At 52.7% G+C, this 12,632-nt stretch overlaps 1 protein-coding gene across 1 annotated transcript in view; it reads left to right on the forward strand.

Annotated features, from left to right (window-relative positions):
• The first annotated feature begins 5,974 nt into the window (after positions 1-5,974).
• AGL (amylo-alpha-1, 6-glucosidase, 4-alpha-glucanotransferase) overlaps positions 5,975-12,632 on the forward strand; it is a 43,469-nt gene continuing 36,811 nt past the window's right edge. The window contains exons 1-2 of the mRNA XM_054712152.1: positions 5,975-6,118; positions 12,150-12,360. Of these exons, the coding sequence (XP_054568127.1) occupies positions 6,037-6,118; positions 12,150-12,360 (293 nt within the window). The 5' untranslated portion in view covers positions 5,975-6,036. The remainder of the gene's footprint in view (positions 6,119-12,149; positions 12,361-12,632) is intronic.

Consider the following 12,632-nt stretch of genomic DNA (forward strand, 5'->3'; position numbering starts at 1 on the left):
CCTGCTGCCTGGCTCCCGAGGACGCTCTGTGTTCTACCAGGACCCCTGAATTTGGGGGCTTGCCTTATTTCTTACAAAGGGACCCCCAAATAGCCTCAACAATCTTGAAGAAGGAAAACAAAATGAGAGACCTCGTGATTCCTAACTCCAAAGCTTACTGCCATGTTCGCGATAATGAATTTGGCAATGACTTCTTGGATATGGTACAAAAAGCACAGGAAATAAAAAAACAGACAAACTGGGCTTCATGAACATCTAAAGCTCCTATGCATCCAAGGGCATGATCAGCAGAGTGAAAAGGCGACCCACAGAATGGGAGGGAATATTTGCATAGTCACACACCTGCCAAGAGGCTGATAGCCAGAAACATCGAGAACCGAGGAACAAAAATCCACACAACTCGATTCAAAAATTGGAAAGGGGCTTGAATAGACCACTCTCCGAAGAAAATACAGGAATCGTTCATAAGCACATGAAAGACATTCAGTATCACTAATCGTTCGGGATGCGCAGATCAAAACACGATGAGACACCGCCTCGCGCCTACTGGGTTGGCCACTAAAAAAAGGCAGCAGAACACAGCAAGTGTTGGCAAGGATGAGGAGTAATCTGAGCCCCTGTAGCCTGCTGATGAGCATGTAAAACGGCACAGCTGCTGTGGAAAAAACGGTAGGATGGCCCTGTCAGGGACCAAGAGTCGGTCAAAGGATTAACTCTGACCTTCAGTAAGTTACTGTAACTAGGCCCACCTCCTCTTGCCTGAGGACAAAGCATTTCTTCTGTAGCCGCCCTTCAACTGCCACACCCTTTATCTATAGTTACGACTTTAGCCGATTATCTAGGTCAGCCCCCACCCCTCCTAGGCATCCACCCTTCTAGAAATCACATATAAGGAACGCTGTAAAAATAAAGTTTTGAGGCTTGATCAGAATCCCCTTTGACTTGCCTCCATTCTTTGCGTCCCTTGTCTGTCTCTCATTCTCTTAGGTGCGCCGCCTCGGTACCCCCGTTAGAAGACCCCGCAGGTCGGGGAAATGGCCCTCCTCCCCCAAAGTTAAAAATGGAATTACCACCTGATCCAGCACTTCTGCCTCTTAGCATTTACCCAGAAGAATTGAAGGCGGGGTCTAGAAGAGACATTTGTACACGCACAGGAGCAGGAGCATTATCCTCAACCGCTAAAACGTAGAAGCAACCCGTGTCCATGTATACAATGCAATATAGTCAGCCGTGAGGTAGGAGGAAGTGCTGCCATTTGCAACACGGATGGACCTCGAGGGCATGATGCTGAGTGAAATAAGGCAAAGACAAACACATATGAAGTATGATCTCACTTATATGTGGGATCTTAAAAAGCTGAGCTCAGTCTCATCATGAGATCGGGGGGTCATCATGCTGCTGTTTTGGGAACTGAGCTAGTACACGTGATGGGCTTCGCACCGTGCCTGGCCCCTCCTACATGTTCACTGAACATTGGTTATTAACTAGTTGTAGGGCGTATCCATTTTCAAAGCATTTCCTACATGTTAGTTGTATACATCCTTAGAAGAGAACGTCCGAGAAGCTTAGGAACTGGAGCACAAGGGGTTAAGGGACTTGCTTGATGCCTGGAGGAGAATGCTTCTCCTTTTCTTAGAGCTTCTTCCCTAAACAGACTCCTCTGCAGTCCCTCCCTTCCCCGGAGGCAGAGGAACTTACCTGGAGGCTACCTTGGGGAAGAGAACCGGATGGGCTTGGCTCGCTCTGTCCTTCTTCCTTTGGGGAGTGACCAGCAGCGAACATGACTTCCCCAGTCCTGCAACTGGGGATGAGTGGCCGGTTCTGGGGTGTCCTTGGAGCCAACTCATTCGGCTCACAGACGGATCTGAGCCTGGCGTCTCCACTTAGACTTTCCCGGGGGCGAGGGGCGGGGGCAAGGTGGTTGGCTTCGTTTTCTGTGTGCCAATCATGGACCCACTGCCAAGCCGAGTGGCAGGAAATGGAGGGGTTTGTGAAACCTCTCTCCACGGGGTCAGGCATGTGAAGTCATCAGATCCACTTCTTCCTGGGAGACACTCTTCCGGAGCCTTCCATCCATCCTCCTGCTCCAAGTGGTATTTACTGCCTTGATCACAACTCAAATGAAGACTAAAGTACCAGGCAAATTGTGGCAGGGACTATCGGTGACCTGCTCAAATCTGTTCTCTCTCCCCTTAATAACAAAACGTGGGTCTGGGTTCGTTCTGTTGCTGCCGAGAGGCGGGGGGCGGGGGGGGGGGGCGGAGGGGGTGCCTGGTGACCACGTTCTGGCTGTTGGCTACAAGCAGAAATGCTGTGTGGTGTTCCCAGGAATTCTCAAAGGGAGGAGGCTCGCCCTGCCTTTCTTCTTCCTCGTCCTGTTGCCCAAACTTGGATGTGGCTGTGGCTATGCTGTCTGTCTTCGTACTGTGAGGAGGTCCGGGCAGCAAGAGCGAGGAAGCTGTGGGCCAGCGAGGGCCTGGCTTCCTGTGACTTGACTGAGCTGCCACACCAGCTCTGAACTGCTAACCCGGAGGCTTCCGAGTGAGAGAGAAACAACCTTATCAGTGACTTAAGCCACTGTTGTTTTGTTATCTGTCCCATAGAAACTCAGCCTCCAGCCCTCCTTCCCCCGTCCTTTCTCCCCAGCCAGACTGCCAATCTACACCCCTTTATGTCAAACGCCGGAGGGGAGCCAAGATTTCAACAGCGAGCTAAATGTATTTGTCAGGGGAAAATGATTTAGCTTTGAATTGGGGGCCAAAGAGCTTTAAAAAGATCTATCCTAAGAACACGGAAGTGGACAGCCGTCTTCCCTCGGTGGCTGACAGTCCACAACCAAACTCCTGAATCTCACCCTCCGGGCCCGCCCCCTCGGTTTTCTTCCTCTCGTTCCCCGGCAGCGTCTCCTACACTGTCCACCTGGCCGACACTAGCCACCTGGAATGTAGCTCCCGGAATTGAGACAATCGGAAGTGAAAAACAGACATCACACTTCTAAGACTTAGCATGAACAAAAGAATCTGAAATATCTAATTAATAGCTTTTTATACTGGTTGCATGCTGAAATCATGTTTTCGGTAGACCGAGTTAAGTAAAATACATTATTAAAATGTCACCTGTTTGTTTTTCCTTTCTCTGACATGGCGACTTGAAAAATTTCAATTACCTCTGGTATATACTGGCACAGTATGTTTCTATTGGACAGCAATGTCCTCTCAGGCTAATAAACATGGCGGCCATCTTTGTGGGGTTTTTAAATATATATTTTTATTGATTTCAGAGAGAAAATGAGAGGAAGAGATAGAAACATCAATGATGAGAGAATTATTGATTGGCTGCTTCCTACACGCCCCCTACTGGGAATCGAGCCTGAAACCTGGACATACGCCCTGACCTGTAATGGAACCATGACCTCCTGGTCCATACATAGGTCCATGCTCAACCACTGAGCCACACTGGCCAGGCTGCAACCATCTTTGATTCCTTTCTCTCCATTGGCAAATTGTGTAGGCTCTGCCTTCAAAATAGGTCCATAATTCAACTTCTCACCACCTCCACTAGTTTACCCACTTTTCACACATACAGCCCCCCCCCACACACACACATGCCTATCTCTTGTATGTGTATTTGAAATAGCTTCCTAGCTGATCTCCGTGCTGCCTTCCACACCATACCTGACAGTTTATTTAGCTACTAGAGGCCCGATGCACGAAATCTGTGCAAGAGTAGGCCTTCCTTCCCCCAACTGCCAGCACCGGCTTCCCTCTGGCACCTGGGACCCGGGCTTCCCTCCAGCGGGGTGTGTCTGCCTTAAAACATAGGAGTTCCATGAGGGCCGTGACTTTGTTTCCCCGCTGTGTTCCCAGCATCTCCGTGCCTGCCAAAGCCGAGGTTCTCAATAATCAGTCGTAGAATGAATCAATGAGCTGTGGGTTCCCAAACTCCGTTTTGGACCATTGAGCCACTGGTACTGAAACAAATATTTCAGTACCCTTCGATTTTAGCCCATCACTGCCCTTGGGCCTACAGTAATTCCACAAAGACCAAAGCAAGAATCTTCTCCACACGCCAAACCTTTTGTCCGTTTACTCACGAGCCTTGGTTGCCCTCAAAAGACTCTGGAAGATGGGTTCCTTTTCCCTCTAGGTTCCCTAAAATCTCTGTGAGCACCTGGGCCGCGTCCTGAACTTCTGGCCTAAAATACAGGGTGTCCCCAACAAATGTACACACACTTTCACAGCTGATGGCTCAATGTTGAAAATGCAATGTATTTTAATAAACACTGCCTTTATAATTACTCAAAGTGTGTGCACACGTTTTTGGGGGACACCCTATATGTGCAGCTACAGGCAACAGGGATCCTTGATCTCCAGAATCTTGGGGCTTCAGGGCAGACACTGTGAGCACAGGCGGTGTGCACATCGGTTGTTGGTTACCTGGCTGTGTGGTTGGTTACCTGGCCGGGTGGGTGGTTACCTGACCAGGTGGGTGGTTACCTGACCGGGTAGATGATTACCTGGCCGGGTGGGTGGTTACCTGGCCGGGTGGATGGTTACCTGACCAGATGGGTGTTACCTGGCCGGGTGGGTGGTTACCTGGCCGCCCGCACCCCCTTAGTCCTGGGGCTGCATCATTGGGGAGATAGCCCCGTATTGGAACCACAGATGGGGGACACGTGACAGGGGCTGTAGCCAGGCCCCTCCTTTGAGACGCGGGGAAATCAAGGCTCAGACAACTTGGGCCAAGTACACTTAGGCCACGAAATAAATAAAAATAAAAAATAACAGCGAAAACCCAAAACTCATGGCGGAACCGGCCCAGGAAGTCAGGTGGCTGGGCCCCCACCATCCCGCCGGTCCCCACAGCGACCTCGAGGCCTTCCAACAGCTCGCGGCTGCGACCAGAGGCCCAGGGCGGCCGTCGCACCTGCCCCGGGGAGAAAAGAGAGGGGCGTCCCGCCTCCACCGCGGCCAACTCCCAGCCCGGCCCGCCGCGCCCACGCTCTCGCGAGACTAGCGGCGCGGCGCTCCCGGAAGTGGGCGAGGAAAGCTGTCCGCCGCCACCCGGGGCCGCAGCACTATAGGTCCGGGGCACGATGAGGGTCTCTGCGGGGGGACCAGAGCGAGGCGGCATCCGGGAGAAGCTCCAGGCCACGCCCACAGAGCCCGGGCCACGCCCACGGCGCCCTGGCCACGCCCACCGCTGCTGGGCCCTGGCCTCTGCGGCCGCCCCTCCCTTTGCCCTTCACGGCGCCCGGCCCTGCCTGTGGGGCCCTCGCCGCACCCGCCCGGGCAGCCTGCCGCTCCCCGCGCCGGCCGCCCGTCCCCTCCCGACTGCACTGCAGGCGGCGGGCCCGGCGTGTCCCCGCAGCCGCACGTACAACTTGCTCGGTGTAAGTGCGAGGAATGCCGCGGGCCCCCGGGGGCCGTGCCTGCTTTCTATCTATAGCTCCGTCTGCACGCCCGAGGTCCACCGCAGCTATTCCCGGGCGACAACTGCTCCCCGCGGCCCCTCTCCCCATTGGTGGCTTCCGACCCCAGTTTGGGAACGGGGCGATCTCCCACCTGTTCCCTTGGAAGGACTAACCCCCTTAGGCAGAGGTGCCATCTGGAGCCTTCCAGCCGCTTGGCCTGGGCTGGGACTTCACCCCACCCACCTGCCCGATTCCAAAGCGCACTGCTTTGGGGATTTTTATTTGTTTGTTTGTTTGTTTGTTTGTTTTGGGGGTGTTTTTTTTAAATTGCAAGACTATGAAACAATATTTTTGCTTCGGTTATATTGTGTTCCAAGGGTCTGAGTAACTGTCAGTTTGCCTTCTCCGGTCTTATCCATAAGACTGGCTCTCTCTCTTTGCTCTGCGAGGGTTAAAACGTCCTTAGAACATGTAAGTGTGCCTGACAGCCTGGGAGAATGGCAGAGCACGGTGATTCTCCTGATCCTGATGTGTCTGTGTGTGTGTCTGTCTCAGGGGCCACTCCTTGGACTCCGGAGTTCCTCTAATTCTGCAGAAACACCTCCAGTCCCCCAGCAGCCAAAATGGGGCCCAGTAAGCAGATTCGGATTTTGCTTCTGAACGAAATGGAGAAGCTGGAAAAGACCCTCTTCCGAGTTGAGCAAGGTCAGTAGCCGGCTGTCGGATTCGCCGTGCGTCTCCGAGTTTTTCCGTTCGTTGCCGTAGTCCGTTTTCTAAAACGTTAGGGTGGATGTAACTTCCCAGGGCCCTTCAAAACCTGATGTGGGCAGAGACCGTGCTGTGTTCTCAAGTGTCAGCGGTGAAAGTCGATTGTCGTTGAAAAGATTTTGTATGGGCCGTGTCGGAACCGGGATAAAATAGCCCGTTTTTCTTTGCATGCTAACTTCCCCTTATCACAGACGTCGGTAAATTAATTCCTATGTAATTTTTTTTTTCTTCACCTGTAGCTGTAGTTTTGCTCAGCTACTCTTTTCCTTTACTGGAATTTTGAATTAGCAAAAACAGATCACAGCAAGAAGTGAGCTATTATTTATGTTTATCAACAATGGAGAAGGTAAAAGCTGAAAATCATTCTTTGCCAAATAAAAAGTGGCTTCCGAGAGGTGATCAGATTATGGTGAAATACATCTGAGCTTTTTAAAAGATCCAGTTGTATTCCTGTAAGACTAATTCAGCAGATGCGTTAGCGTCTTAGACTTCTCAATTTTCCAGCATTGAAAAACATTTCGCATTCATTTCTGTTCGTGTAATCTGTGAAGTAGAAGTTTCATGTATGGGAAATAAAACGCAGCCCCTTTTATTCATGTACCGACTGGACTCTGTTCCTGGTAAACATGTTGGAGGAATCTTCCCCCTCAATATCTCCAGTTAAATGGTTGAAAAAATCTCAACCATCAAATGCGTTACCTCCATGCCAAATCTTCTTCCTCTGCCTTTGGCATCACCAAGCGCTCACTCCATTTCGGGCTTTCCTGACTCTGCACTTTTCTGGTTTTGATTTTTTTTTTCCCCTACCCTCTTGAGCAAGCTTGTCAAACTCATGGCCTGCAGGCTGCATGCAGCCCACAATGAATACTTTTGTGGCCCAGACAATATAGTGGTATATAAGAAACGTTCTAATAAAAACTTCCTAACTTAATATTTACAACATCCTGTTACACATAATTATTAATAACGAACTACAACGTTCGCTAATGACTGATTAATGTAATAGTGTTGCATTCATTTCCCTTACGCGCCTTACGCGCAGGCGCACCATTTCTCCCCACTGATACCCGCAGCCAATATTTTAGCAGCCGATGGCCAGTCATTAGTCTTGGACTGACTTGTTGGGTGTGCGCAACAGGAAATATTTCGCTTTCGGAGAACAAGAAAAATAGGTTTATTTGCGTGACACTTGTTAATTTGTGCAGTTATTCAGTGTCTGGTAAGTGAATGTTCAAGAAAAAATATTAATTTCTATTAAAAAGTTCTATTGTTCTATGTTAACGATGACGCATTTATTTCAGCCCTTTGTATTCAGCATGTCTCTATCGAAATAAACCTTCGCTTCTATGGAAATGGAAGCTGCTGTTTGTTGCGGCCACATCCACGTAAACCTTGTTAATTTGGCCCCGGTGAGCCTCTGCGTTTGACATGCTTGCTCTTGAGTATTTCTGTCAGCTGGGTGGTGCCTGATGCTGTGCCCTCTTCCGTCCCCATTTCCATTAGCTGCCTGTGTCTGCAAGGGATCCTGCTGAGTTTCCCCTCCTCCTGCCCTCAAAGGGCTTACACCCTCAGGGCTCCCTTCGAAGAAGGGTGGGGGGAGGGGGTTGGGGGGGGCCTGCTTGCCTCTGGGAGCTGGCGAGTCTCGGGGCGAGAGGGGGGAGCTAGAACGTCCCTGGTTCTGCTCACCGCCTGTGGGACGTCGGGGAGGTCACGTTCATTCTGAACACCCGTCTCTTCGGCGGCGATGTGAAGGGATCGACCTGCCCTTCCACCAGGCTGGGTTGGAGGCTCCACACCAACCCTGGAGGACTTCCCGTTCCTGAGGAGACAGAAGGCGTTGGGAGCCCCACGCCTGTCCCTCCGGCCCTGGGTCCTGGGCTCCGGCCCGGAGGGGGCGGCAGAGGGGCCTCCGGACCGCTCCTCTTGGACAGGCTGGGATCCCAGGCCACAGCCGTCGCCTCCCCGTTCTCTCCCTTTACCTCCCAGGTTCTGGCTGATTTTTAGGGTTGTGTCCATTTCCCTAGTTTCCAAGGCTTCTCTCTGACGATTTCTTCTCTTTAACGGCGATCTCCCTTTCAACCGTAGTTTCTTCCCTCTATCTCTGCTCGCCCGTCTGTCTCCTCCACATGCCTGAACAGGGTGCTGGAATCGGCTTCTTCTCATCAGCTCTTCCCTCTTTATTCATGGGCCTCTAGGACGTCACATTGAAACGCCCCCGCCTGGCCCCCGAGGCGGCCTGTCACGGATTGCACCGGCCCTGGCCAAGCCCGTGTCCTCGCTCCCCGGGAACCCCCTCCCCGGGGGGCTCTCCTCATGCTTGTCCTGACACGGCCCCTCTAGTGGTTCCCCCACGTCTCGTAAATGAATCCCTTTCCTATCCTCCTCCGTGGTGCCCACTCCCAGCTTCCCGCTGGAACCCGCCCCCTCCGGGCAGTCACAGCGTCTTTGATTCCCGGTGACCCCGGGGGCACGGGGTGATGACGTGCGGAGCCCTGTCGCCGTGTCTGAAAGCTTGTTAGTCTCAGAGTGTCGGACGGGAGTGAAGGGTCTGAGGCTAGGGACAGGGTGACAGGCCCCGTGGACAGCGGTCAGCGAGTCTCGGCTGCTTCATTGCTCACCCCCCAGGCCAAGCAGCCAACGTTGGAATCCCAGCCAAGCCATTGAACCTGCGAAGGGTTTATGAACCAGGAGCGATGAGGTTGACTCTCGTGCTAGTGAAGACCGGTGCATTCACCCAGATGATCTAAATGGGGCTGTATCTGCCCGGCCGGGTGGCTCCACGGATAGAGCGTCGGCCTGTGGACTGTGAAGGGTCCCAGGTTCGATTCCGGTCAGGGCACAGGCCCGGGTTTCGGGCTCGATCCCCAGTAGGGGAGCGTGCAGGAGGCAGCCGATCTCTCATCATTGATGTTTCTATCTTTCCCTCTCATTTCCTCTCTGAAATAAAATAAATAAATAAAACTAAATGGGGATCCATCCAATGTTTTTGTGCAGTAACGATGTGATCCTATTATTTTAGAAGGTAGCTGTGATGTGGAAAATGGAGAGAAGGGGCATGGGACAGAGGAAATCATCTAGGAAGCTAATTTAAAATCATGCCCAGTTAAGGGGAAGGCTCTTCCTACATCAGAGTGGAAAGAGAAGGGACAGAGTAGGAGACATTTTAAAAGGCATAGGGCTTGGCAACCAATTAGGTTTGGAGAAGAAAAATCCGGCAGTTTTTGGTTCTTTCCTATTTAATGGGTCCCCAAGCCTTCCTTCCTTTTTCTTTCCTTCTCACGTTTCCCCAACAAAGGATTACAAGCCCAAGACCAAATGATTACCCTTTCTAGCCAGATCCCGGCCTTCCCCCGTCTTCCCTGTCGCACTGAGCGGCAGAACAGAACAATGAACAAAACCAGGGTTCCCCAGGCCTGCACGTCCCCGTCCCTTCCAGAGGTCAGCCGGTTTTCAGCGTTTGCTGTGTAAACGGAGTGCGACCGACAGAGGAAACGTAGTGGACAACAACAGGGTCACCGTCCTCTCCTGGTCGCCTGCAGGAGGGCCGCCGCTGTGCGCCGTGTGGCTGTGACCGCGGCTAATTTTAGCCAGCGAGCCAGTGCTTATGGGTCTGACGCACCCTGGGCGCTCGAACGCTTCCTGTGCTGTCTGAGAGGTCAGCTCCAGCGCCACGGACTGGGCACCCTTGTGGGGATGCGCTGATCTGTCTATTGGAATATAGAAAGAAACTATAGATTCATCTTTCTTTTTCTTTTCTCTCTCTCTCCTCCTCCTCCTCCTCCTCCTCCTCTCCCCATACATACCTATCTATGTGTTTTTTTAATATATTTTTATTGGTTTCAGAGAGGAAGAGAGAGAAACATCAATGATGAGGGAGAATCACTGACCAGCTGCCTCCTGCACGCCCCCCACTGGGGATGGGCCCGCAACCCGGGCCTGTGCCCTGACCGGGAATCAAACCAGCAGCCTTCTGGTAGCTGGGGCAATGCCCACACCGGCCAGGGCGCAGGCCACACACTTTCTGTTGCAGCTACTCAGCTCTGCCATTGTGCCCGGAAAGCAGCCACAGACACGTCCACGAATGAACGGCGTGGCTGTGGCCCAGTCACACTTCACAGTCACAGGTGTAGGTGGGCTGTCGCGTGCCGGCCCGTGACATGTGGTGGGAGCATTTTGAATGTGTAGGTTAGTGACACTTCTATCCAAAGGTTTGACCCATATAAAGGAGCATCTTTCCTCTTTAAAAAGCTGGTAAAATGTTCTAGTCTTGTTACAACCTTCCCAATAGAGAATTTCAGTTGCTTTTCAAATCATCTGCTTAAGCTATAACCATGGCCCACCTTCTGATGGGCTGGTAGAAACAATTGGTGTGTGTCAGGGAAAATACACAGATTTACCAGCACTTTCCACAGACACCTGTACCCGATTGGTGGACGGGACTGGAAGGGACTGTCGCGGGAGAGGACGCAGAGCCGCCAGGGGCGTCTGCCATGTGGACGTGGGTGTCTTTGGGGAGCATCTTTCCAAATCTGAGGCCAGTCAACCAAGTATCCAGATGGACGGAACTGGGAGTCCTTAAAGTACTTTGTCAAAAGGAGTTTAAAATGAATGAAATTTACTTAACCACATTGCTTCCAGAGACAGACAGGATCCGTGTTAACTTGTAGGGACAGCTCAGATTTTCCCATCCGCTCATAAATAAAGTGAGTTCTTTAAGATAGGGTTTATTTGTATCTCACCCTGATCTTGCTGTCTTATCACTTACATAATCTATGAACTCACCAGACATGTATGTTACCTGGAAAAATAAATATTCGTGTTTGGAGCTTGCTTTTCTGGAGACAGACCACGGGTCCAGACGCCGCGTCAGCGGGTCCGAATGCCTTCACCTTTGTGCCCGAGTCCTGTGTCATCACCAGAGCACTGTTTGCGCACGCCGCAGGGACAGGTTGTGTAAACCTGCCCGGACCGCCCATGGCCGCACCGGGCACGCGTGCAGAGGGCGCCGTTCCCGCACAGACGTAGCTATGCAGGACGCGCAGTCACCGAGTATTGAGACTCCATATTTCCGTTCTTCAGACAATTACTTCTCAGTCTGCGTCCTCAGGAGCGTCGTGTAGAAAGGCTTGGGGACCCGGAGGAGCGGGGATGCAGCAGGGATGAGCTGGAACCGCTCGCGTGGCTCAGAGAGCTGATGCGGCCTTGTCCCCGGTCAGGCATGTCGGGCGGGTGGCTTGAGAGGGCCCGTGTTCGAAGGGTGACACCAGGAGGTGACACTGCAAACCAGAGCTCCTCGTCACCCCACTACCACCCCTGCGCCCCCACCCCAGCCACTTCCTCGCTTCCTAACCCTCTGTCCCCCTCCCTCCCTGGATTGGTGTGATATCAACAGTATCAGGGGCTCAGATGCCTCTACACCCCCTGTTTGAGCCCCACTTCTGCCTCTCCAGAGGGGGGCTCCTCTCCGGGAAGGCTGGCTTTCTCCGGATGGTGAGATAGCTGTGCCATGACACCCCCCCCCCCCGTTTTACATATGCCGTACCCTCTGACCCCCAGACACGCACTTCTCCTTTGCAGGGTGAAGAAGACCAGCCGAGGTCCCGGGTTGCATGCCCCCCGCCGGGCAGTCAGTTCCGGGCTTCGGGCCAGGGGGTTGGAAGGGGTTGGGGGGATGGTGTGAGATGGGGTCACATAAGAACTCGCATACCCCAATGTAGCCGTGCGCATAGGGACCCCTGTCCAGGGCGAGGGCAGGGGCAGTGCGGAGCGGACGGTTCTACAACGGGCAATGATGCTAAAACGTGACATCCAGCTGTGTCGGGAGGCGGTGTCACTCCGGGCAGCATCCCGTACGTGGCGTTCTGTGGAGCATAGCCGAGAAAGCACGGTTTTTGTGACCCTTTCCCTAAAAAGCTCTCTTGCGTCGATGGGGCCCTTCTAGTCCTGCGTTAATGTGCTTTTCGTTTAGGGTTTGAGCTGCAGTTCCGGTTAGGCCCAACGCTCCAGGGAAAGGCCGTCACCGTGCACACCAATTACCCGCTTCCCGGACAAGCCTTTCACCGGGACCAGTTCCGCCCCCTGGACTGGCAGCATCCGTCAGGCAGGGAGGATGACTCGGACAAGCACTGCGCCCTTCACCTCCAGCAGGCGGGCTCCTTCCACTACTACTTCCTGCAAGGGTGAGCCGGGCCCCGGGGAAAGGGAATGGCACGCACGCTCTCTTTAAAGGGGTAAGAAGTTGCCTGATTCACCGTGGCGTGGCGGCTTCGACAGGGATGTCCTGAGATGCAAACAGAAAATGGCTCTTCTAGAAAGTGATGGGAAGGCTCATTGCAGGTTCAAAGTGTTATTATTATTTTATTTTAACCTGTGTTTTGATTGATTTGAGAGAGAGGGGAAGGGAGAGGGAGAGAGAGAGAGAAACATCAATGCGAGAGAAACATGGATCACC

This window comes from Eptesicus fuscus, chromosome 22 (genome assembly GCF_027574615.1).
Source record: "Eptesicus fuscus isolate TK198812 chromosome 22, DD_ASM_mEF_20220401, whole genome shotgun sequence".
Lineage (NCBI taxonomy): Eukaryota > Metazoa > Chordata > Mammalia > Chiroptera > Vespertilionidae > Eptesicus > Eptesicus fuscus.